Raw genomic sequence first — 25,280 nt, 5'->3', positions numbered from 1 at the left:
AAGCGATTTAGCACACACAGCATGCATCAAAATTGCTGTCTCAATATTCCTACTGGTTTATTGTTCCAGCAGCTTCTACTCCAGTTAAGCAGATTGGGTTGTGACTTCTGGACTTGCCTATCTGTCCAGATATCAGGGAGGTTCTTTGCCCTGTGACATCCGTTCTCTGATGGAGCCAAGAAAATGCGTTGACTTTCAGTCTGCCCAGATTTTTCTTATTGTAAGAATGGGAGTCATAATTTTCAAGCCCTTTACATGTTTGAACTGAAAAAAAAAGAAGTCTTGACCTTTATATCTTAAAACAATAAACTGTGTAGGAATTATTTCAATTAGTTACTTTCCTTTTAAATAGAAAAAAATTTTTTAAAGAATTAGCAGCAACAAGCAATAGATATGGATATGCCATTAATATCATCAGCAATAAATTCACATTCTAATTCCTTAGGTCATTTCATCCTGCTTTCACATACATTCAAAACTGTTACTTAAAGTAGAAGCTGTGATTATTCCTGATAATTTGCATTTAGAGTAACCAAGTGATCCATGAGCATATAGCTAGTTAGTTGTTGCAGAACCAGAGCTTCAGACTAGGCCATGGTGACAAGAATTTATTTTAAAAGGCCCCATTTTGATATTTCCCTTCTGTAGCCCATACCTCCAACTGCTATATTTTCAAATGGTGACAATGGCTATAGGCTATTCTTTTGAGAAAATTGGATGGAAGGAGAAGGAAAGAAAGAGGGTGGTAACTGTATGCTCAAGGCTGGATTTTTGCTGAATTTTTAAAGGGGGAAGATTTGAATAACACATATGGTTTGAAGTGAACAAGCTTCAGAGCAGTAGAGTTTGAGGAGACTGAGTGAATGATGAGTTAAACCATAAGGAGCTGAAGGGGACAGGTTAGGATGGATGACAAATGACTCTTGTTTTGAGGAGGAGGAACCATATCCTGGAGGAGTAGAGGGGGAGGAGGAAGAGGAGTTGTAACTTGGAGAGGATGGCAGCTCACTCCAGGATTCTTGCCTGGAAAATCCCGTGGACAGAGGAGCCTGGTGGGCTATGGTCCATAGGGTCACAAAGAGTCTGACATGACTTAGCAACTAAACAACTTGAAGTTCAGGGATGGTGGCGCTAGTGGTAAAGAACCTGCCTGCCAATGTAGGCAACATAAGAGACGCGGGTTCAATCCCTGGGTTGGGAAGATCCCCTGGAGGAGAGCATGGCAACTCACTGCAGTATTGTTGCCTGGAGAATCCCGTGGACAGAGGAGCCTGGCGGGCTATAGTGCCCGTGGGGTCGCACAGACTCGGACACGACTGAGGTGACTTAGCATGCACACTTGCTAGTGGCCACAGGGCGACCCGGCAGCCAAGTCAGAAGCAGAGGACAGAGGACACGATGTTCATGGAGATGTGCATCTAAGAAAGGAGGGGCAGAGACCCAGGTCGGGCCGAGGAAGAAGCTGAACTGCCACGTGAGCAGAGACTTGGGAGCCAGTGTCGACCAACAGCAGCTGGTATTGGGAGAAAATGGTTGGGCAGGTCCACCTCACCCTCACCCAGACAGCAGCTTCGGGGGTCCTGTGGAAGATGTGACCTCCGGCAAGGTGGCTCTGTGCAGCAGAGGGAGACTGGAGACAGGGCAAGGCATCTCTCATGTCCTCCTGCAGTGTGGCCACTAGCCTTCCTTGCAGGGGCCTGGGCCCCACATCTCCACCTTCACCACCAGAGCTTTACATTTCTGGTCAGGTGAGGTCCTATTTTGAGAGTGAAGTTTTAAAGGTTAATTGAGAAGGCTGGTGATGATTTGGAAGAATCCCCAAGGGAGATAGGAGAGGGTGCTGGCCAAAGGCAAGTCACAGGAACAAGTTGGACCACGGGCTTGACAGTGAGTGGACCCTGAACTGCAGCACCATTCTCAACAAGGATGCAGTTTCAGGCAGATGGTGTGAATCTCTGTTGGAAGGTATTCTAGCCTCTATTTGCTACACCAGCTGTGATTGGCAGAACTAGAACAGGAGAAAGAAAAACAGTTGGTAGTGTTTACCCAGAACTGGATATAGTGAGTGAGTAAAAGTCACTCAGTCATGTCCGACTCTTAGCGACCCCATGGACCATACAGTCCATGGAATTCTCCAGGCCAGAATACTGGAGTGGGTAGCCTTTCCCTTCTCCAGGGGCTCTTCCCAACCCAGGGATAGAACCCAGATCTCCTGCATTGCACATGGATTCATTAGCAGCTGAGCCACAAGGGAAGCCCAGAACTAGAGATAGGATATTGGCAAAGAAGGTACAGTAAAAATACAAAGGAGTCATGACATCTAAGCATCACTGACATCCTCCCATGTGGGGTCCAGGCTGGGGAGAGAGGTTAGAGGTTAGATAGAGTTCACTTAACTGATAATCAAAGCACATAGGGGGCTGGAGGTCAGAGCTGAAGCCTCCATGGTGAAAAGAGAGGAGGGGTGGATAGGAGCCCCTCGTAAATGTCATGGTTACCAAGCTAGGTGGGCAGTGACTGCTTGGATGACTCATTCATGGGGCAGCTGCTGTTGAACAGTTCATCCAACCAGGCAGTGTTTTAGACACAGCTGACAGAGCGGTGACGAGAAAGCAATGGTCCTGCGCTTGTCATCTTTGCCTTTCAGCAGCAGGAGACAGAAAATAAAGTGCTATATCAGAAAAGTAGTTTAGAAGGTGATGAGAGCTATGAAGAAAATGCAGCAGTAACGGAGGATAGGGAGGATGAAAATAGGCTGCAGTTTCACCCGGGGTGGTCCTGAAAAGCCTCACTGAGAATGGGGCATTTGAGCCAGGGCTTGAAGGAGTCGGGGACCACTCCATGCAGATGGCAGGGTCAAGAGCTTTCTGGACAGAGGGAGCAGCAAATCCAGAGCCCTGCAGACATCAGCCTGTCTGGGGCGGTCAGAACTGAGAGCAGGCTGGCGGGACCCTCGGCGGGAGAGGGATAAGGATCTACACAGAGGGCCAGGCAGCCAAGCACCCTACATAGGCCACCAAGGCCCTTGGCCTTGACTCTTGGTGAGATGGAAGACCTGTGACAGATGCCATGATATCTGATGTACATGTTTTAACAGAGGCCTCTTAGCTGTTATCTCAAGAGATGGAATGACAGGGACATGAAGGCTGCTGAGGGCTGCACACACTTATTGGACAGTGTGGTCCAAGTAGACAGCGGTGGCTTCCAGAGGCGATCCACTGTCGTATGTGTGGACCCTGTGTGAAGTGCCTGGAAGAATTCAGATTACGCCGCTGACGCCTGTCCTCACGTGGTCTTCATCTGCTCTCCTTGCCCCCTGCACCCCTCCACGAACTTGCCCCTTTCTGCCTGCACTATGGCTTTCCACGTGCAGGTTTCGCATTTCTCGTTTTAAACCGCGTCGTCACCCGGGCGTTGCATCTGTCCGCTTCCCGCGCTGGCGGCCCCGGGATGCACACAGTGAGAGGTGCCCTTCAGCGCTCTTACACACCGTGACCCCTTGCAGCCCTTCTCTTCGCATTCGATGCCACGTCTCTCCTTGTTTTTCATATTTTGTTACATCGACCAGGTGTTTCAGGTAATTAGCTAGTCATCTGTTCAAGATGTTTACATTTGAGCTATCACTGACATCAATCCTTTTAGTTACATCTTCAGAGAAAGTTAGAATGCAAATTCTGAAGGTACGTTGATTTTCAATTCTGTGTCTTATTTTGCCTGCCGTTAAAATAAGTCGAATCAGTTTTTCTCAAGTCGGAGGGATGCGAAGGACCACTGGTAAAGGAAAAAAGAATCGTCTAAAACTTCGAAGCCTGAATGAAACTGTTTTTAATGATGTTTCTTAGCTATGTCTAGGTATAAATTTAGGTAGAAACTTTTTGCGCTATACAGCTAGAAGACCCAAGTGAAAAAATATAAATTAAATATAAATGAAAGCACAAAACCAGAAGTATTCAAATTAACTCTGAATTTCATATGGAGGGCACTGTCGTCTTACCAAACTAAGTCAGTCCTTAGAGTGCAGACGGGGCCCTGAGTGCCTACGAGCCCATGCTTGGCGAACCTCGATCTGTCACCCCTCCTCCTAGGTGACAGGCTGGGTGACCCCTCCCCTCACATCCTCAGCACCAAACCACACGGCCCTCGCTTGTTGGGAAGGTGTCCTCAGAATTCTTTCCACCTCTGTTCTTTCCTCATGAGTTTCACCAAACAAAAATATGACCCCTTGTTCCCAAGAAGGGACAGGAGGCTGAATTTCTCCAATGGTTTTTGGTTGAATGGCAGCCAACCAAATGACCCAGAATAGACTTTTATTAATTGTTTAGATCAGAATAGCAACTCTGAAATGACCAACCTCTAAAAAGGAACTCAGGCTATAAACCTTGATGGCCTCCAGCAGGAGAAACACAGCTCAAGGGTTTCTTCGGGCGTCAGGGTCTAGCTTTCCTTCCTTGTAGGTGGGATGTGCCTATGACAATTAACTGACTAGATTTTCCACCAAAATATCCACCTTGGGGTTTCCATTTATTTTTCTTGCCTGCTGTTTACATTTTGTTCATTTTTTTTTAAAAATTATTACCTCAGTGAACATTTGTGAACCACTTTCTCAAGAGTATGAAATGCAATAACGTCAAAGACGAATATATATTGAATATAGTAACAAAGACTAAATCGCTGTTCCAGCATTTCATGTGACCACAGTTTCAGAATTGGAACTAACTCAAGTCAAATTCCTCTCTAAAATATTCTGCATAAATAGTTATTTAGCCTCTGTCTGAAAACTTCCAGTTACCGGCTGGTAAGGAAATATATTCCATTTTAAATTAGAAATTTATTCATAGTGAACCCAAGCATACCTGCTGTTGTTTAATCTATTTGCTCTAATCCTGCCTTCTAGAATAACGCACACATCTAGCCCCTCTTGCAGAGGATAACTCCTTCGCCCCCTGCAGACAGCGCCTCCCCAGCAGCCCGCCCTCCCCAGGCCAGCATCCTCAGTGCCTCCCACCTTCTCACATAACAACTCAGAGAAACAGCTCAGCTTCATCTGTCGCTTAGGTGCATCTTCACAGAATCCATTTTCCTTAATAGAAAAGCCAACATATCACATCATCCATAGATCTGATCCCAAAGAAACAGGTCTCTATATCAATTCTGTTTCCAGAGTTTATATTATTAATGATGGCAAATTAATACTGTGGAATAATGCTATTTAAAAGACAGAGATAGGAACATATTATGTCATCCATAGATCTGATCCCAAAGAAACAGGTTTCTATATCAATTCTGTTTCCAGAGTTTATATTATTAATGATGGCAAATTAATACTGTGGAATAATGCTATTTAAAAGACAGAGGTAGGAACATATTATGTCATCCATAGATCTGATCCCAAATAAACAGGTTTCTCTATCAATTCTGTTTCCCAAGTTTATGTTACTAGTGATGGCAAACTAATGCTATGGAATAATTCTATTTAAAAGACAGAGATAGGATACATTTTTAAACAGGAACTGGCATGCCCTGGCATAGGTAGAGAGACAGATAGATAGACATATATACTCGTACACATATGTGTATATGTATGGATATGCTTTATTTGGGCTTCCCAGGTGGTGCAGTGGTAAAGAGTTCACCTGCCAATGCAGGAGATGCAATAGACATGGGTTCGAGCCCTGGATCAGGAAGATCCCCTGGAGTAGGAAATGGCAACCCACGCCAGTATTCTTGCTTGGAGAATCCCATGGACAGAGGAGCCTGGCGGGCTACAGTCCACGGGGTCACAAAGAGTCAGACACGACTGAGTAACTGAACACACGACACACATGATTTATTCACTTACTTGTTTTTTGGTTTGTTTGTTTTTTTTTTAACAACTGAAGAAGGAGACTCTGAATCAAGCTTGAGTAGGGTCTCACTGACTGAGCAGAACTAGAAGGTGGTGGGCACAGGACTCCATAATAGACCCTTTCCAAACTGAAAAGCAGCATCTTTAGGGTCTTGACAAAGCCTCCTGGAAGAACCAGGCGCGGTTCTAAACTCTAGCCCATCCCATGGAGACAGGGCGTCCGGCTGCCCCATCTTCATCCTTCACTCAGCGTGCAGAAGCCGCGCCTGGAGGTGGTAAATAAGTTAAATGAACCAACAGCTGCCAACTCACCCTCTCTGGCCCCACGAAACCCTGGCTCTGTATTCGTGATAAGTGACATGCTGGGCAGAAATGGCATGGTGTCCTCGGGCCCCACAACGTCCAGATCACAATCGGGAGGGGAGAAAAAGCTGGTCAGGGTCACGTGCAGCTCCTTTCTCCAGAGCACAGCGGGGGGCTGGCAGCAGCTGGAGCACCCTGGGGTGGGGGTGGGGTGTGTTGTCTGGTCGTTGGTTAGACCATGTTTTATGAGTGAGCATTTGTGTCCTTCCCAGCAGCGATACTGGTCACCGGCAGTCGTGACTGCAGTGAGAACACATTACCGTACTGAATGGGAATAACTCATCGGTGATTAATTCTTCTTCTTCCCAACAGCTGGCTGTCCCAACTCCTTGATTAAAGAGCTCCATCACTTCAGGATTCTTGGAGAAGAGCAGGTGAGTCTGCCTCTCACAGGCTGCCCCGAGTGCCGTGGAAGATAGTAATGAAACCACGCAGACTCTCTCCTGGGAGGCAGGGGGTGTCTCCTGACCGCCCCCCACATGCCTGAAATGGGGAAGGGAGCCACGCAGGCACTGTGTGTGGGAACCCGCTTTCCCTCTCTTATCCATCAGACCCGACAGGTTATTAATTGGTACATCTGCTACCTGCCAGAGCATTTCATCTCAGGACACGGCAGTGAGCAGGTATGGCGTGGTGGCCGATAAGCAAACAAATAAGTGCTGAGAGGAATTATGCCTAAGGGATCGATCAGCACAGACAGGCTGGGTTTGATGTCTGTGGGGGCATGTGCAAGCTCTTTTCGCCAGAATTTTCTATTTTGCGTGTTATCTGTACTTCTCTGCCGCTGCGTTCTCAATGGGTGTGAACATGTGACTGATATTCAATGGCTGGCCCATTGAAAGTTGATTATTTATATGCTGTGTTGTGCTTAGTGAGATATGCCAGGTTCTAAATAGATGTGCTAATAATTCAGAGTGCTACATATCACCTATGTATACATACACACATACACACATTTTTGACCACTTAGAAATAAATCTCTTAATCCTCATATGGAATTACAGGATCCATATTATTATGTTAAATCTGATGTCAAGTTATCCTTGAAATACTTATGTCAGGACTTCCCTGGCAGTCCAGTGGTTAAGACTCCACACTTCCAATGCAGGGACACAGGTTCAATCCCTGACCACAGAACTAAGATCCCACATGCTGCACTTTGCGGCCAAAAACTAAAATAAAATTTAAAAAAAATAAATACTTAAGCCATATAATTTATGGGCTTCCCAGGTGGCTCAGTGGTAAAGAATCCTCCTGCCGATCAGGAGACATGGGTTCGATCCCTGGGTCGGGAAGATCCCCCGGAGAAGGAAATGGCTACCCACTCCAGTACTCTTGCCTGGAGAATCCCATGGACAGAGGAGCCTGGTGGGTTACAGTCCACGGGGTCACAGAAGAGTTGGATACGACTCAGCAGCTAAACAACAACAAATGTCCTATAGTTTACAGCATGGTGGTTGACCTATTTTGTACTCTCTTATTGATTTTTACTCCCAAAGGCAGTCTTTGCCCACTCTGACCAGAGAACATGTAGTTAGAGGTGTAGTATCTCAATTTTTTCAACAGGTTTTTGGTTTGTGAGTTTTTGTTTGGTGTGTATATGTCAGAAAGTGGAACTTTCCATCTCCAATATGAGATTTCAAAAAGTGGATTAACTCAGGGAGGAAGAAAAGCAGGAATCATTTCCAACTCCCTGAATTAGCAGGTTACAATATGCCTCGTTCATGTTTTCAGACTGTAAATTTCCAGAATAACAAACAGGGATGCTTATTCAAATACAAACAGAATCAATGATATTGCATTTCCAAGAGCTGATAACAGATCCCTAACATACCTACTTATGAAAACACCTTTCCCTCACAGCTATTTTCCTGTGAAAGCCGTGAGATTTCTTAAAGCAAAAATCACTGACTGTTACCCTGAGATTTCTGCTCAGATAATAGAACCTTCTCTTCTAACTTGTACCAATATTTGCAGATTGTTTCCATATTTGTTTTAGAATCATTGGGTGATTAGTAGGGAAAGAAGCCAACTATAATCATCTCCTTAGATCTACATAAAATTCAAGCCATTTTGCATTTTCCCAGGCATTTAATCAAGCTATAATCAAAGTCACTATTTCTCTGATCAGTTGTGCTAATGGCCACATAATGCATCACAGCAATAATGATCTTTACTTCCTAAAAAACCACAAGTCCTTCCTTCCTTCTTCCCTTTCATTCGTCGGATACTTAATAAGCACCTACTCATATGCTGTATACGATTCTTACAGGGATAGAGAAGTGAAAAAGAGAGTCCTCTCAGGCTTACCTTCTAGTTGGGGAAAGCTATTCATGTTATATATACACAAATGTGTTCAGTATTTAATATGTTAACAGAGCTGCTATGTCTCTGTGACTCAGTTAGCACATTTGGTTATTCACCAAAAGGTTGGTGGTTCAAACCCACCCAGGGGCATCACCTTTTGGTTGGGCTTCCCTGGTGGCTCAGATGGTGAGGAACCTGCCTTCAATGTAGGAGACCCAGGTTCAATCTCTGGGTCAGAAAGCTCCCCTGGAGAAGGAAATGCCTACCCACTCCAGCAATCTTGCCTGGAGAATCCCTTGGACAGAGGAGTCTGATGAGCTACAGTCCGTGGGTTCGCAAAGAGTCAGACAGGACTGAGCGACTAACACTTTCACATCATATGTTAGACAGTTATCATTGCCATGGAGGAGGAATAAAACCAAAAAGAAGGATGGTGCATGCTGGGGGGAGCTGAGATTTTACACAAGGTGGCCAAGAAAGGTCTCACTGAGGCCGGTGCTATGTGCATGAAGACTTGAAAAATAAGAAGGAAAGCATCATGGTGAGGTCTGGGAAGAGATCCCTGGTAGAGAGTCAAGTGGGCACAGGAGTTCTGAAGCGACCATATCTAAGGCTCATTTCATGTAAAAAGTGTTTTAACATATGACATATAAGGTGTGGTCCGAATAAAGTGGGAAGGAATCCAGGAACACGTAAACTGGGAGCCAAAAGAACACAGTGTATCTGGGAGGAAGACTGATTATCCACGCCATGCACCTATTAGGCTGGATAAGGATGGGAAGTGAGCCCTGGGATTTATAAGTTGGAGGTCATTGTGACCTTGACCAGTGGACTGGTGAGGGTGAAAGCCTGCCTGGATTGGGTTCAGTGGAAAAGGGAGAAGAATGAGAGAGAGGGAATATAGATACTTTATTTTTTATTTTATTTTATTTATTTTATTTTTTTTTGGAATTTAGCTATCAATGAAAACAAAGCTATGAGGTAGCTGGAGATAGGGAATGTGAAATCAAAAAAATTTTCTTTTTTATAGGCAAAAAATTACCATGTTTATGTGCTAATGGGAATGATTGCAGCGCAGCAGGGAGATAATGCGGAGGAAAGAGGAGCATGTCAGGAGCAACATCCTTGATTCGACAGCTAGCAGAGTGTAGATTTGGCCAGAGACAAAGTGGGGACGGCTCGACCTGGTGGCAGCGGGGAGGGCCGGATACACGGGAAGGATTTTGCTGGTTGTTTCACGGGAAACAGAGTCATCACTTGAGAGTTAAGTGAGGGAAGAGTTTTACAGAGAGTGGAAAGGATGGTGAAAGTGTCATTTAGGAGGGTAGGGAGTGAATAAGGGTAGAAAATGAGTGAATTTGGAGTGAGATCCATCAACCTGGGGTTTTTTTCTGTCACGCTGACCGCTGTGGGCACAGATGCAGAAAAGGCAGAGGGTCAGGTTTAACCAGCCACCCCGGTGAAACAAAAGCAGGAGAGACAGCGGAGATCAGGGCAGACATATGGGTGCGAGTGTAGTAACTGAGCCTGGGGTTTCAGCGGATGAGGCGAGAAGGGGGAAGAAAAGGGGGGGTGGAGAAAAGCAATAGGGTCCACCAGCTAAGGGTCCCGCTGGATTCAAGGAGTCTTTGGATTCAGGGTTTTGTGGAGGTGGTGTGGAGATTGGCAACGACAAGGTCGGTAGGCAGAGGGCCCAAGGGTGGCTGAGTTAAGGGAGCAGAGAAGGTGACTGGAGAAGTTGAGGGCACGGACTTGAAAAGGCCAGGGTCTTGGAAAGGATGGCCCATGTGGACCCTGGGACCCTCCAGAATTATCATCAGGACAGACTTGGAGGGAGTGCTGGTGAGGGAAGAACTGGGGCTTCTAGAAATGGGTCAGGGAAGGGAGAGAGAGATGGAGGGAGCTGGGGGTATCCGACTGTAAAAGAGAAACGACAGAGCCTGATGGTTTGAACATCACAACTGGGGGGGGGGGGGGGGGGGGGGGGCTTCCAGAAGGAGAAGCGAAAGCTGTTGCGTTTGAGGATGTTGAAAATCCACACAGTGACGCAAAAGGGAGCGGTGGAGAAAACTCGTGAGGGGCGGAAGGGGAAGTGAAGTGGAAGGAAGCGGAAGTCCTGTCCTGGGGCGGAAGCCGAGGTCAGTGAGGGGAGGACGTGAGAAGAACACAGAGAGTACGTAGGTTGGGTTAAGGGCAGTTACTGCTGACTCACTCTGAGTTCCCCCAGCTCGGGGGCCGGAGTTAGCACAGCTGGGGGACGCGGGAGGGAAAAGGGATGGACGGGGCCGTGTGTGGGGTCGGGGGTCAGATGGGAGAACCGACAAGGGAGCCAGGAATCTCTTTGGTGACTGATATAAGCAGGTCACTGCAGCCGGGGATACTTCTATCCTGATGACACATGGACAAGACCTAGTGGCCTCGGGGCAGACGGTGGCAGGAGGTCTGCCGAGCAGCGGAGAGTTCCAGCTACACCACCACCCCTGCCTGTGGGGGTGGGCAGCCTCACCCAGGAGCGGCTGAAACCTTCAGCCTCTCTCTGGATGCTTGAGGCAACTTACACGTCACAGGACGAAATGAAATTTTTACATGATGTTACAAGTTCCCTTGGACAGCTCGTTTTGGTCTCTAACTTGGTTTCTCGGTTTGTAGAAGGAAGAGTAATGCTCAGTCATCTCTTAGGATTTTTGTAAATAAATAAGATGGCGAAGTAAGTTGCAGATATTAAGTGCTACACTAAAATATTTCTGATATAAGTACTATTTACAGTCCGTCAATAGACTGAACTTGCAGCATCAAAGTAGACATTAAAATCAGAGTAGCAAGGATCTACAGTCAATATCCTATTTAAAAAAGCATAATGGAAAAGAAAAAAAAAAAATAATCAGTGTAATGTTCACTTAAAAGTTGATAAAACAGAGTTGATAAAACCTTAATTACTGAATTCATTACTGGATGGTAGAGATGCTTACCAGCTATCTAATTCTTTGTATGTATTTCCTTTTTAATTTCATTTGATAAGCACTTGATTTTTTGAGATCTGAATTAAAAATAAATCATTAAACACTGTAAATCATTACCTTCCTAAAGTAAATATGCAATCAAAACCCCTTGGAATTTAACACAATGCATGTACTTTAGCTTCTTGGTCCTGTCTCTGATTTGTGTTTACAACAAGCCCCTTTCAGCTCCCCACCCTCACCCACCAAGTCCAAGCTACTTAGCAAAGATATTACACTGTCCATAAGTAGAGTGACTCCAAAGTTCTAGATGGGCCCTAAAGAAAACAGATAGTGAAAAAGTGAAAGCGTTAGTCATTCAGTGGTGTCTGACTCTTTGCGACCCCATGGACAGTAGCCCACCAGGCTCCTCTATCCATGGGATTCTCCAGGCAAGAATACTGGAGTGAGTGGCCTGTTTCCTTCTCCAGGGGATCTTCCCCACCCAGGGATTGAACTCCAGTCTCCTGCATTGCAGGCAGATTCTTTACCATCTCAGCCACCAGGGAAGCCCAAAGGAAACAGATGTGATATCTGTAAGTTCAGGGGGTTTGGAGAGTCTTCAGAAGCACTGCCTTTCAGACATACTTCCACTCTTACCAGCTACCTCCTCTTTGAGTTTAATCGCCGGAATCTTAAGGAAATAACCTTCACCTATTCAACAAACATCTTTAATACTTTTTTTTTTTTTTACTATTATTGTGCTTGTTATTATGCAATCGCTCAGTCATGTCCGACTCTTTTGCAACCCATGGATTATTGTGCTAGTGTTGTATAAAATGATAAACAATGAAGTCAAAGGTACAAATCATGATAAAAGCTAAGATGTAACCTACTTTAGAAAAGGAGTCAGGATCTCTGAAATATGAAAGTTGAGAGGACACCTGTGGATTGAGCTAGGTTCACTGGGCTGGTGAGAGGAGCCTTCCAAGCAAAGGAAAGCACATGAACTGTGGCCCCAGAGGGGATGGAGTGCCTGCTTTCTTCAAGCCACTAAATAAAGTCAATGTGACTGGACAATAATGAGCAAGAGGGACCGTGATGACATTTGTATTTAAGAGACAACAAACAGTGACCAGGGAGAAAGTGTGTGGGCAGCTCATGAGAAGTCTCAATGATGCTGAAGAATTTAAGCACTGTCCATACTTCAGTAAGAATATCAGGAAAGGAAAGATAGGAGATGATGGTTTGAAAGGGACACATTCAGAATTTAGGTGTCAGAGGTGGTGCAAGTTCTCAGGATGACAAGGCCCAGAAAGGGATTAGAACGATAGAAGAATTTTTTTTTTTGAAAGGTTTCCAGAAATGAGAAGGTATAAAGGAACTGAAAGAACAGGTTGATGGATGGATGGTTCGATCCCCAGAAAGATGACAAGAATAAGGGCAGAGGTGAAAATCATGAGCTAGGAGCTAAAGTCTCCCAAGAATGAGGGACTTCTCCACCTATGACTGCTACAGGCAGTGGCGGTGGGGAGAAGGTGAGGATGTGTAGTCAGACAGCATAACTTTCAAAAGAGCAGCGGGGTGGGGTTTTGCAAGAGAGAAGAGTCTGACAGTTTAGGAAGCTCGCTGAAGAACCAGGAGCCGACCAGCTCCACCTCTGGCTTTCAGGTGTGCACTCCTGAAACAAAACACAGCCTTCATTGCAGAGGCTTGCAGGGAGACGGGCCAGTTTCAGTTAAATCGGGAAGGAGAGAGAAATGTTTGAAACGGCTGATTATATAGGGGAGCTTGTTCATTGTGGAGCAGGAATTCCAGGGGGCACAGAGAAAGGATTTAGGAGAGAAGGGAGGCTCACAGTGGACACTATCGAGACCTTTATGGCAATGAGATCCCTAAGTCTCAGAAGTCAAGTACGACGTGAGGCATGATGGAAGGCATAATGATGACCTCTGGAGGGAAGGGGGAGCACAACCAGACCACTTGGCTCTCAGTATCCTTCCTGACTGTCTCTTGGGCACTAAAGCAGCTTACTTAGCCTTCACTCCAAAAAAACGTCCTTGGTATCAAAGACTTGTTGACACCAAGGAAAGATAAGTGTAATGCCATCTAACACAATCCAGAAAATCGTGTTTTAAATTATGTGGGTCATGGAACGTGCAGTGGGAACTAACCCATTGCATTGCCTCAAACCAAAGGCTTACACAAAACTTCCAGACAATGACATGTCACTCTTCCCCTCCTCCTGGCCTCAGATTCACCTTGACACCAACATAGTTGCCTCCAGACTAGAGAGGGGAGAGATGTAAAAACTCCTGTTTTAGAGAAAAGCAAAGCCCAGGAAGAGACGGGCAGGGGAGAGGGTGCAGGTGGTGAGTACCACACCCTCTTGGGGAAGTTCCATTTCTCTGAGGATGAGGCTCTCATGTTTGGAGAATAACAGCACTGCTCAAAAGCATTTCTCAGGGGCTGCAGTAAAGGGTAAAATAACTTGTGCCCACCCTTGCCCTCTGATGAGTGCAGCGTCAGAAAGTGTGCTTAGCAGATCTATTTGCAGAACAGAAGCTTCCAGAGGTCTGTGAAGTCACACCCTCAGTAGAAACTCCTGCAATGAAAATGGTTTGCAGGTATCTGTTTTCACAGCCTCACCCTTCCTGTGGGGCACTGCATGGCCGACGGCTTGGACAAGGGACAAACAAGCCAATAATTCTGACCTCCTTTCCAGAAGATTCCATGGCTACTAGAAGTTGAGTTACTTTTTGTCATTACTTTTTGAGTTTCAGATGTCATCTGAAACATCTGAAAAAGAAAAAAAAATTATTAAAAAAAAAAACAACTTGTAAATTGCAATCCAAGATGCAGTCTGTTTCTCTAATTATATTTCAGGTGCTGTTTGATCTGTTTTCTCCTTACATTTAGTTTCAGACATCCTAATGATGTTGTTTTTTTTCCTAGGCAATGAACAAGGTCTAGCCCTTTCTCTAGCCAATTTACTACATCAGTCGATGACAGATGTCCAGGGATGAAAAGAACATTATTAGCAACAAAACTGAGAAAACAAACAGCGATGTGATAGGCACCCCCAGAGAGGCTGTCACCAACTCCCCGGGGCTAACTACTTGCAAATGAAGAAAAATAAGATTAAGATTACTGAGAATTAAAGAAGTGGTTTTTGTTTGTTTGTTTTTTTAAATTCTAATACATATCGAAAATAGGGCATTCTCTATATAGCATGGGGAAATGGATTAATCATAAATTCATATTCCTCTATAAAGTTATTTTAGATTTTTTTTTTATCCAAAGAGGAAGCATATACCCTGCTTTTCTGTGAGTCTCTAAATGATGAAGGAAAAGTGAGCTGAATTTTTTTTAATAAAAGGGCAAAAGGGAAGGAAAACGGAGGCAGCTTGGTATCAGGAAAGGGTGGCCTTCAAGAGCCAGAGCCCCGATTTCTGATGAGGGGTGTGGGTTTCCTGCAGGGTGAACTTCAGCGAGGGATTGAACGTCTTTATGACCCAGTGGTCTCACCTGTCACTTCTCAGGATAGACAGAGCGTGAACTGAGTAGGCAGAGTGTCGGTACAATCCTTGGCGTTTGTGTGTGCAAAGAGAGGCGTTCTAGCAGAAAAATGGACGCCTGTATTTGTTAGCTGCTCAGTCATGTCTGGTTCTTTGCAACCCCATGGACTGTAGCTCAACCATACTCCTCTGTCCATGGGATTTTCCAGGCAAGAATACTGGAGTGGGTTGCCATCTCCTCCCCCAGGGGCTCTTCCCGACCCAGGGACTGAACCTGGTCTCCTGTGTCTCCTGCATTGGCAGGCAGATTTTTTACCACTGAGCCGCCTGGGAAGCCCACAGTCCTTGGCACAGGGCGGTAATCCAGAGAATGGTGTCTCCACTGGGGATTTCTCGCCCCCGGGGGGCCTAGGAGACAGGGCCGAGGAGGGCTTTCCCAGGTTCTTGTGGCCAGGACTTCACAGAGGCCAGAATTCAGCAGGGGGAAAATTAGACAGCCTGTGTAGCGGTTGCTTTTGTAGCTGTACCTGAGTGCCCCCAAAAGGCCACTCTGGGAAATTCCACGGCCGAACAAAAAACGGCCACCTCTCCTGCTCAGAGGATTTGAAAGACTGCGGCAGCTCCTGGACGGCTGACAAGCTCTGACTCATTTTAACAGAACATTTGCCAGTTTCCCCCAGATTTTAGTTTTACCTAGTATCCCTCTCGCTCTCTTTTTAATTTCTCTCACAAGATTTAGCTTCCCTCTCGCTCTCTTTTCTGAGGAAAGCTTGGGAATTAAACTTTGTAAGGAGCTGTCTGTGCCCTCCTAGAGGACAGGCCTTTTGAGGGGCTGTCCAGTGGTGTGGAGGGTTTGAACCCTTCGTGACCTGACCCTTAGGTGACCACCTGCACTTAGCATGGAGCCAGTGACCGGCAAGAAACGGGAAGCGAACTGGCCCATATGGGACTTGAAACTGGGACCCAGCTTCACTATAGAACATTCTCCTACCCAACCCAACTCTGGCTACAACAGACCACCAAAGTGCAGCCCTATTTGATTGTCCTCTCCCCTGACTCATTATTTAGATTCTTAAAAGATGAGTTTATTGAAGCTTCTATGCATTTTATACTTTAAAGTGAGTATTTCCTGTTCTTAAGAGAACCCTTGAGCATACACATAAAGACTGAATAATTTACTCCCCAAATATATAAAATATAAACCATACCGATGAGTTGTGATATTACCTAAATAGGTCATCTAACAGGATGTATTGTGACTATAGTCTGATGAAATGTAGGAAGAACTAAGTTTTTTTAAATTTTTTTCCTTAGGTATGGAATAGTAGAATGCCCATCTGGTGGCTCAGACAGTAAAGAATCTGCCTGCGATGCAGGAGACACAGGTTCAATCCCTGAGTCAGGTAGATCCCCTACAGCAGGAAATGGCAACCCGCTCCAGTATTCTTGTCTGGAGAATTCCATGGACAGAGGAGCCTGGTAGGCTACAGTCCATGGGGTCACAAAGAGTCGGACACCACTGAACAACTAACACTTTCACTTTCACAAGGAATAGTATACTTTGTTAATATTAAAATGTTCTTAATGTTTGCAAATGTTATTCTGTCAGGTCGAAATTATGTTAGGTATCTGTCTGTAGATTATCCACTTTATGAAAGTGTATCTAGAAATTTTCAAACTTGTTTAATAGCTTAAACAGCATAAGTTGACAAATAAGTATTAATATATATATGTACACAAGCACACACAAAGACCCTCACTGTGATTCCAAAGGCTGACAATGCAGAAGTGATTTTTAGAGAATTTGCTACTTTTGAGCTCACCTGAGAATGGACTTCTCCTCCATGCAGAACTAGTTCATGTTACAAATTAATCACATTCAGCCAAGTTAGTTCTATTTATAAATGCTATTCAACAGTGATAAGTAAAAAAAAAAGCCCCAGGAAATAACACAAGTCGTATCAAAGGGTCAGTACTTGTCCTCCCCACCCTGCTCAGCCCATCTATGCCTTCACCACTATTGTATCTATTTTACACTCAGATGAGTACAAATATTCTGCTCTGCTTCGTGCTAATTTGTCACCACCCTCCAATAAGTATGCAGCAGGTTTCTTTCCAGGCACTCTCAACTTTATGCCAGTAAGTGGCTGAAAGGCATCTGTGTAAATGTGGGTCGTGCCTTCAAAAGAACTGCACAGCGACCTCTGCTAAGGACCCACATAGGGCTTCCCAGAGGTGGCGCAGTGGTAGAGAATCTGCCTGCGAAGGCAGAGACCAGGGTTCAATCGCTGGGTCCAGGAGAGCCCTGGAGTAGGAAGTGGCAACTGGCTCCAGCGTTCTGACCTGGAAAATTCCATGGACAGAGGAGCCTGGACGGGCTACATACTATGGGGCCGCAGACCCAGATTGTTTCCTTAGGACATTAAACTTTCTTGAATACTAGAACATTCTTGGTCTAGGTCAAATGTTTTTCATAGAAATTTCACAATGTTGAAAAAAATGCATTCAGTAAATGTATGTAAATTCTATGTAAATGTAGTAAATTCAAACCCTGTGTGTACTTTTTAATCAGAAATTACCAGATATATAAGATATATTTGTCTTCCTTTAGAAAAGGAATTGTTTGCCCAAATGCTCCTAGAGTGTATCGTAAATAGATTGAATGTAATAAAGTCATATAAATCCCTTAGTTAATAAATGGAAAGAGGAGCATAATTTGTGCATTCTGTCAGAATTTGAGACTGTGACAGATGTAGTCAGCAAGAACTGTTAAAGTGTTATTGCACTTTGTTCGTAGGTTAACTTCTTCCTAGAAAAAGTATTATCAGAGCAGTAAAATTGCTCAACTAAATTAAATAGACAGGTGATCTGTCATCAAATCAGAAAATAGCTAATTACTTAACCATTTATTTAAAATAGAAAAATCATTCACATAAGTAAAACCATCCTAACCCATTCTGTTATTAATTCCCATTGATTATTTTATTAGAGTTCTTTAATTAAGAATGAAGTTAAATTTCATTCATTTATTCTACAACTATTAATTGTGCAACAGCTATGGCCAAGACATTGTGATGAATTCAGGCATACAACTCCATGAAGGAGACGGGGGCAGTGAGGAGGGTCTACAGGAAGGTCTGAGGGGCTGGAGCAGGTAGATCCCATGACTCACAAAACGTAACCAGCCAAAGACCTCTGTAAGGACACAGCCCCACGCTGAGGAGAAATTTACTCAGAATAGTGAAGGAAAAGAGAAAGTCCAGTTGGAAGGAGAGTAACAGAGTTGGGAGATGACAGGAACCGAGCCCTTATATTTTTGAACACTGCTCCCAGAACTGAAGAAGAAACTCTAGAGCCATTAAGAGCTACCAGGAATCCTTCTTCCTCCTAAAACTTCAGAACTAATTTCATGTAAAGGAGGGCAACAGAAAGAGATAAAGTTAAATCCCAGCAGAAAAGAAACAAGGTCAAATCCCACAGAGTTTTTGAGGAGGCAGAGAGGAGAACAGAATAGTGTCCTGAGAGATGTGAGCGCTTATCAGCCGGTCATGTCCACCATCAGGTGAAAACCAAAATAACTATTCCAAAGGGAATTAAGTTATTAAGAAATTCAGAGATGGAAATGGCAACCCACTCCAGTACTCTTGCCTGGAAAATTCCATGGATGGAAGAGCTTGGTAGGCTAGTCCATGGGGTCGCAAAGAGTCAGACATGACTGAGCAACTTCACTGGTTCACTGGTTCAGTTCAGTTCAGTTCAGTTCAGTAGCTCAGTCAGGTCTGCCTCTTTGCGACCCCTTGGACTGAAGCACAGCAGGCTTCCCTGTCCATCACCAACTCCTGGAGTTTACTTAAACTCATGCCTATTGAGTCGGTGATGCCATCCAACCATCTCATCCTCTGTCGTCTCCTTCTCCTCCTGCCCCCAATCCCTCCCAGCATCAGGGTCTTTTCCAATAAGTCAACTCTTCGCATGAGGTGGCCAAAGTATTGGAGTTTCAGCTTCAGCATCAGTCCTTCCAGTGAACACCCAGGACTGATCTCCTTTAGGATGGACTGGTTGGATCTCCTTGCAGTCCAAGGGACTCTCAAGAGTCTTCTCCAACACCACAGTTCAAAAGCATCAATTTTTCAGTGCTCAGCTTTCTTTATAGTCCAACTCTCACATCCATACATGACCACTGGAAAAACCATAGCCTTGACCAGACGGACCTTTGTTGGCAAAGTAATGTCTCAGTTTTTTAATATGCTGTCTAGGTTGGTAATAACTTTCCTTCCAAGAAGTAAGCGTCTTTTAATTTCATGGCTGCAATCACCATCTGCAGTGATTTTGGAGCCCAAAAAAATAAAGTCAGCCACTGTTTCCATTGTTTCCCCATCTGTTTGCCATGAAGTGATGGGACCAGATGCCATGATCTTAGTTTTCTGAATGTTGAGTTTTAAGCCAACTTTTTCACTCTCCTCTTTCACTTTCATCAAGAGGCTCTTTAGTTGTTCTTTGCTTTCTGGCATAAGGGTGGTGTCATCTGCATATCTGAGGTTATTGATATTTCTCCCGGCAATCTTGATTCCAACTTGTGCTTCATCCAGCCCAGCATTTCTCATGATGTACTCTACATATAAGTTAAATAAGCAGGGTGAAAATGTATAGCCTTTAGGTACTCCTTTCCCTATTTGGAACCAGTCTATTGTCCCATGTCCAGTTCTAACTGTTGCTTATTGATCTGCATATAGATTTCTCAGAAGGCAGGTCAGGTGGTCTGGTATTCCCATCTCTTTAAGAAGTTTCTACAGTTTGTTTGTATTAAGAAATTACACAAGTGCAAATAAATAACAGGAGATATTGTCTTAAGAGAAATAGAAAGTGGAAAGAAAGAAAATTCTTTAAAATGAAGATAAAGTAAGATGAACTTTATTTGGGCTTCCCAGGTAGCTCAGTGGTAAAGAATCTGCCTGCCGATGTAGGGTATGCCAGAGATGGGGGTTCAATCCCTAGGTGGGGAAGATCCTCAGGAGGAGGAAATGGCAACCCACTCCAGTGTTTTTGCCTGGACAGTCCCACGGCCTGGGGAGCCTGGCGAGTCCACAGGGTTACAGAAATGAGACACAGCTGAGCACGAATACAAACTTTTTTACCAGCTTCTAAATCCGTCTGGAGAAGTTGACCAACTTAGACGTTGGATAAAGGAAATCTAATCTATGTATGCTAGAAAGCCCATGAGAAAAACACCAAAGCTAGAGAATGGAGCAAATACTAAAAAATTAAATTCAATACAACTTTCCTGACATAGACTGTGTGTGAACACGGATCAGAAACGACCAGCACCAAGATGTGTGCTGTGCTAACTCCCTTCAGTCAAGTCCGACTCTATGCAACCCCTTGGAATGTAGCCCGCCAGGCTCCTCTGTCTATGGAATTCTCCAGGCAAGAAGACTGAAGTGGGTTGCCATTTCCTCCTCCAGGGGATCCTCCCGGCCCAGGGATCGAACCCACATCATCTGTGAGTCCTGCACTGTAGGCAGTTTCTTTACTGCTGGGCCACTGGGGAAGCCTCACCAAGACGTATTCTAATAAAATTACTAGATTCTAAAGAAAAAGAAATCCTTTGGGCATCTGGGCAAAAAAGATCAATTTACTCATAAAGAAAAAAAAAAAATCAGATCATCATCAGGCTTGCCCATTAACACTTTACATCAGAACACAGAAGTAAGACATTTAAGATACTTGAGGGGGAAAAAATGTGAACCCAGGACTCATCCAGCCAAACTCATGCTCAAGAATAAAGTGAAAGTGAAGTCGCTCAGTCGGATCCGACTCTTTGTGACCCCGTTGACTGTAGCCCACCAGGCTCCTCCGTCTATGGGATTCTCCAGGCAAGAATACTGGAGTGGGTTGCCATTTCCTTCTCCATCAAGAATAAAGGCCCCAAATAAATTGTCACTGAGGAAGAATTCAGTGAATATTTTTCTAGTGCCATATTCCTGAGGAATTAGAGAACAAACTTAAAACAACCAGAATTGCTGGTCAGACATCAACATGAGGACTGGTAGTGAACATTAAGTGTGTGTGTGTAGAATTAATGTAACATGGCAATTAGAAAGCATGGTATGAAATGGTCCTATGTTTTAACAATGTAGATACACTATTTTTGTTAGAAAAATTCAGGAGGAGAATGGGTAGAGCACATGAAAATATATATGAAGTTTTTAGTAATCACATGTGTGGTGATTCTATCATTACTGAAATCATGGTGTGTACAATGTAAGCTGAAGCTAATGAGCTGTTATGCATATGACAGTCCTACCATTCTCTATTTTTTCTTTTTTAAACTTTTTATTTTGTACTGAGGTATAGCCAATGAACAATTCTGTGATGGTTTCAGGTCAGTAGCAAGGGGACTCAGCCATGCATGTACACGTATCCATTCTCCCCAAACTCCCTTCCCATCCACGCTGTCACCTAACATTGAGCAGAGTTCCATGTGATCTACAGTAGGTCCTGGTTCATCATCCATTTTAAACCTAGCATTGAGTACATCTCCATCCCAAACTCCCTAACTGTCCCTTCTCCCCAGCAACCATAAGTTCATTCTCTAAGTCTGTGAGTCTCTTTCTGCTCTGTACGTCCATTTGCATGATGTCTTTTTAGGTTCCACATGTAAGTGATGTCATACGATATATCTCCCTCTCTGGCTTACTTCACTCAATATGACAATTTCTAGGTCCATCCGTGTTGCAGTACATGGTATTATTTCATTCTTTTCTATGGCTGAGTAATATTCCATTGTATATATGTATCACATCTCTATCACTCTCTGTGTTCTTGATAGCCAGTGGGGAAAAGAGAGGAAGGTAGAGATATAAAATTGAAAATCTTAAGTAAAAACTCTGTAGTTTGGAAATAGCTACCCATGTAGCAAATTCAAGTCTACAAAGTAAAATTATTAGCTGTACTCCCCAGGTTGTACATTAGCTCCCCAGGGTGTAACCACTTTGTAAAACTGAAATTTCGTACCCATTTTGGATAGGCCAAGACAGAAGTTTTCACAGTCCTGTGGTACAGAGCTGAGCAGAGGGATTCAATAAATACTTACTGGAATCATTCACAGAGATATGAGGGGATGTCATGTGCCAAAGCCGAATGAGGGGTGGGAGACTTCCTCATACAAGTCTGACCAAACCCCCATCTGGCTTAAAGCCAACTTCCTGTCTGCTCTGCGCTTGCTACTGAGTGTTGGTATGGAAGAGCGGGCACTCCACTGACCAGCCTGCTCTAAATTCACAGTCTCTGACCCCAGATGTCATTCAGTTGCTAGGTCGTGTCTGACTCTTTGCGACGCTATGGACTGCAGCACACCAGGCTCCCATGTCCTTCGCTATTTTCCGGAATTGGCTCAGATTCACGTCCACTGAGTCAGTGACGCTATCCAACCATCTCATCCTCTGTTGCCCACTTCTCCTTTGGCCTTCAGTCGCTCCCAAAGTGCCAGCTCTTCTCATCAGGTTCAGCTTTAGCATCAGTCCTTCCAATGAACATCCAGGGTTGATTTCTTTTAGGATGGACTGGTTTGACCTCCTTGCAGCCCAAGTGACTCTCAGGAGTCTTTTCCAGCACCACAATTCGAAAGCATCAGTTCTTTAGTGCTCAGCTTTCCTTATGGTCCAATGCTCCCATCATGGGCTGTTAGTGCCCAGCAACAATCCTGACTATCCCTTCCTTCCCCTTTCTCATTCACACCTTTCCTTCTCTTCTCAAATTCCCAAAACCTCCCTTGTCCACACCTGGGCCCCAGCACACAGCCTTCCTTCCCTGCAAGATCAACCCTCTTCTCATCCTTCAGCTCCCATTGCGTCACCTGCTCGCAGGCACCACCAAGTGCCTCCTCTTCCCACTCACTCCCTTCGGCATCCTAGCATCCTGCCATTACAGAGGCCTCTCATTTTCAACAAACTCTTTACAGTCCCACAGCCCATCCAGCCTCCCCTGTCTCTGCTGCCCTTTCAGCCAAACTCCTAGAAAGAAGTGTCTGGGCTCACCTCTTGGAATCTGTCTCCTCCAATTCTCTCTTGACTCTACCCCCACAAGGCTTTTGGCTACATGCCTCCAATAGTCATGGCTCCTGTCAAGATTGCAACGGCATCTCCATTTCTAAATCCATCCAGCTTCCATATAAAGTAGTTAATCTGCAGCCTTTGACACAATTTGTCATGACACATACATCTCCCTTGAAATACTGTGTTCCCTTGGCTTCCAGGCCTCCCACATCGTCTCATTTTCCTCCTGCCTAGTAGACTGCTGCTTCTCAATCTCCTTTGTGGCCCCATCTCAGCATCCACAAAGGGCAGAGCGTCTCTTCCGGTCTCGGGGCTGCTGAGATGACAGAGTCTGACTGTCAAACCAGACGTACAAGAATCACAGATGGAACCCAGTGTTGAGCTTTACTAATAACTTCCAGGATGCTGGTAATGGTGAAGCACAGACGAAATAATGGGAAGCCCACATCATTTAACACAGCTACTGTGTTAAAGGCAGTAGATCCTGTGTTTAACAAAGCCCAGGTCCTTTCTCAGCATATTGGGACATACTCTAGGCAAGAGTCAATGCATCAGGTCTCCAGGAAGCTCTAACATAAAACCTCTCAGGTATTCACCACTTGATGAAACGTCTTCATTTACCCCTTAATAATTAACCCCTTATGACATTTTCAGAGAGCCTTTATGCATTCACATATTCTAGGTTGTTTACTGTAAGCAAACTTGGACTAAGTGTTTCCTGCTAAATGCATTCTATAGACAAGAACTCTTTTCTAGCTAATGCCATTGTATATAAGTAGTATTAGCATATTTACAAGGGGACTTGACCAATCCATCTTTCTCTTTCTGATGAGGTCAGAAATATGAGAAAACGGACAGTCGCCCTGATGCTAATCCTCTCCTTTTCACCTCTGTGTGCACCTGTGACTTCAAAACTGGTGTCTACAACCTACTTGTTTCTCCTAAATTCCACAGCCATCCGTTCAGTTAGGCACTCAACATTTTGACTTAGCTGTGTCAGAGGTTAACAAACTGAATATGATCACAACGGGAATAATGATTCCTTTTCTCAACTCTCTAAACACACACACACACACACCCCTTTCTTCCATGTCCCCCCATCTCAGTAACAGTCTCCCCCATACTCCCCCGTCCTCTCTCCTTGGGGGACAAACATTATATCCTGCTTGATTCCTTTCCCTCTCACATCACATATCCAGTCCGCCTAAAAATATCTGCCATTTCTACCTTCAAAATACATCCAGAGCTCAACCTCTGACCCATCGTCACCCCCACGGCTGCCTTCCTGGTTCAGGCCTCCACCATCTCTCCATGGATCTCGCTGAAACAACCTCCGACCTGCGTCTCTGCTTCCTGCTTCCATCCTTGTCCCCGAGAGTCTACGCTGAGCATATCAGCCAGATGGCTGTCTTTAAGAGATTAGTCAAATTGTGTCATCCACAGCTCCACAGTCTCCAGAGGTTCCTGTATCTCTCAGAATAAAAGCCAGAATTCTTCTGGCGGCCTTCAGGGATCTATACATCCTGGATCCCCATTAACTCTCCGGCTCATCAACTATTATCTGCCCCCCCTCCACACGCACACCCCCATTCACTCTACTTCAGGCACACTGGCCTCTCTGCAGGACCTCAAACTGAGCACACACAGCCCCTGCACCTGTATCATGCTCTGTATTCAGCCTGGAAATTCGTTTCCCCCGGGGGGCACCTGGCTTGCTTTTCTAATCTCCTTCAGATGTTGGCTTAAACGAACCTTCTTCATAAGGGATTCCCTATTCCCTGATCACCTCTCTAAAACTGTCATTCATGTCTTCCCCCGAATCTGTTTCTTTCTGGTTTGTTATTCTCCTCCCCACTATCACCATCTGACATGCTAGACAGTTTAACCTTTCTGTATTTACTGTTCTAGACTTTTGGATGAGAGTAAAGATGCCCTTTTGTTCAGGGCTATATCCCAGCAGTCACAGGGGTGTCTGGTACATAGTAGGTGCTCAATAAATGTTGCACAAATTAATTCATAGTGGGGCAGATACATCTGAGTTGATCTGAGTTTAGAAGGGCATATGATCAAATAATGCAAGGAGACCAGTAACTTAGGGCTGTGGTAAGGAAGGCTTTGGAAGATGGCCTGTGCCGTTTGAATCTTATTCTGCAGGCTGGAGGAATCGTTAAAGCGAATTGAGACAAGCAACAGCAGAAAGAGATGAAGTCAGGGATAAAAGAAATCATGCTTTAAGAATAAGAATATGCCCTGTGAC

General features: G+C 44.7%; 1 protein-coding gene across 1 annotated transcript in view; it reads left to right on the top strand.

The window, feature by feature from the left end:
* Positions 1 to 25,280, top strand: part of PRKN (parkin RBR E3 ubiquitin protein ligase) — a 1,218,605-nt gene that overhangs the window by 993,671 nt on the left and 199,654 nt on the right. The window contains exon 9 of the mRNA XM_061130058.1: positions 6,521 to 6,582. Coding sequence (XP_060986041.1) covers positions 6,521 to 6,582 — 62 coding nt within the window. The remainder of the gene's footprint in view (positions 1 to 6,520; positions 6,583 to 25,280) is intronic.

This window comes from Dama dama, chromosome 26 (assembly GCF_033118175.1).
Source record: "Dama dama isolate Ldn47 chromosome 26, ASM3311817v1, whole genome shotgun sequence".
Lineage (NCBI taxonomy): Eukaryota > Metazoa > Chordata > Mammalia > Artiodactyla > Cervidae > Dama > Dama dama.
Note: the sequence above shows the minus strand (reverse complement) of the source record. Positions and strands in the feature narration are given on the sequence as shown.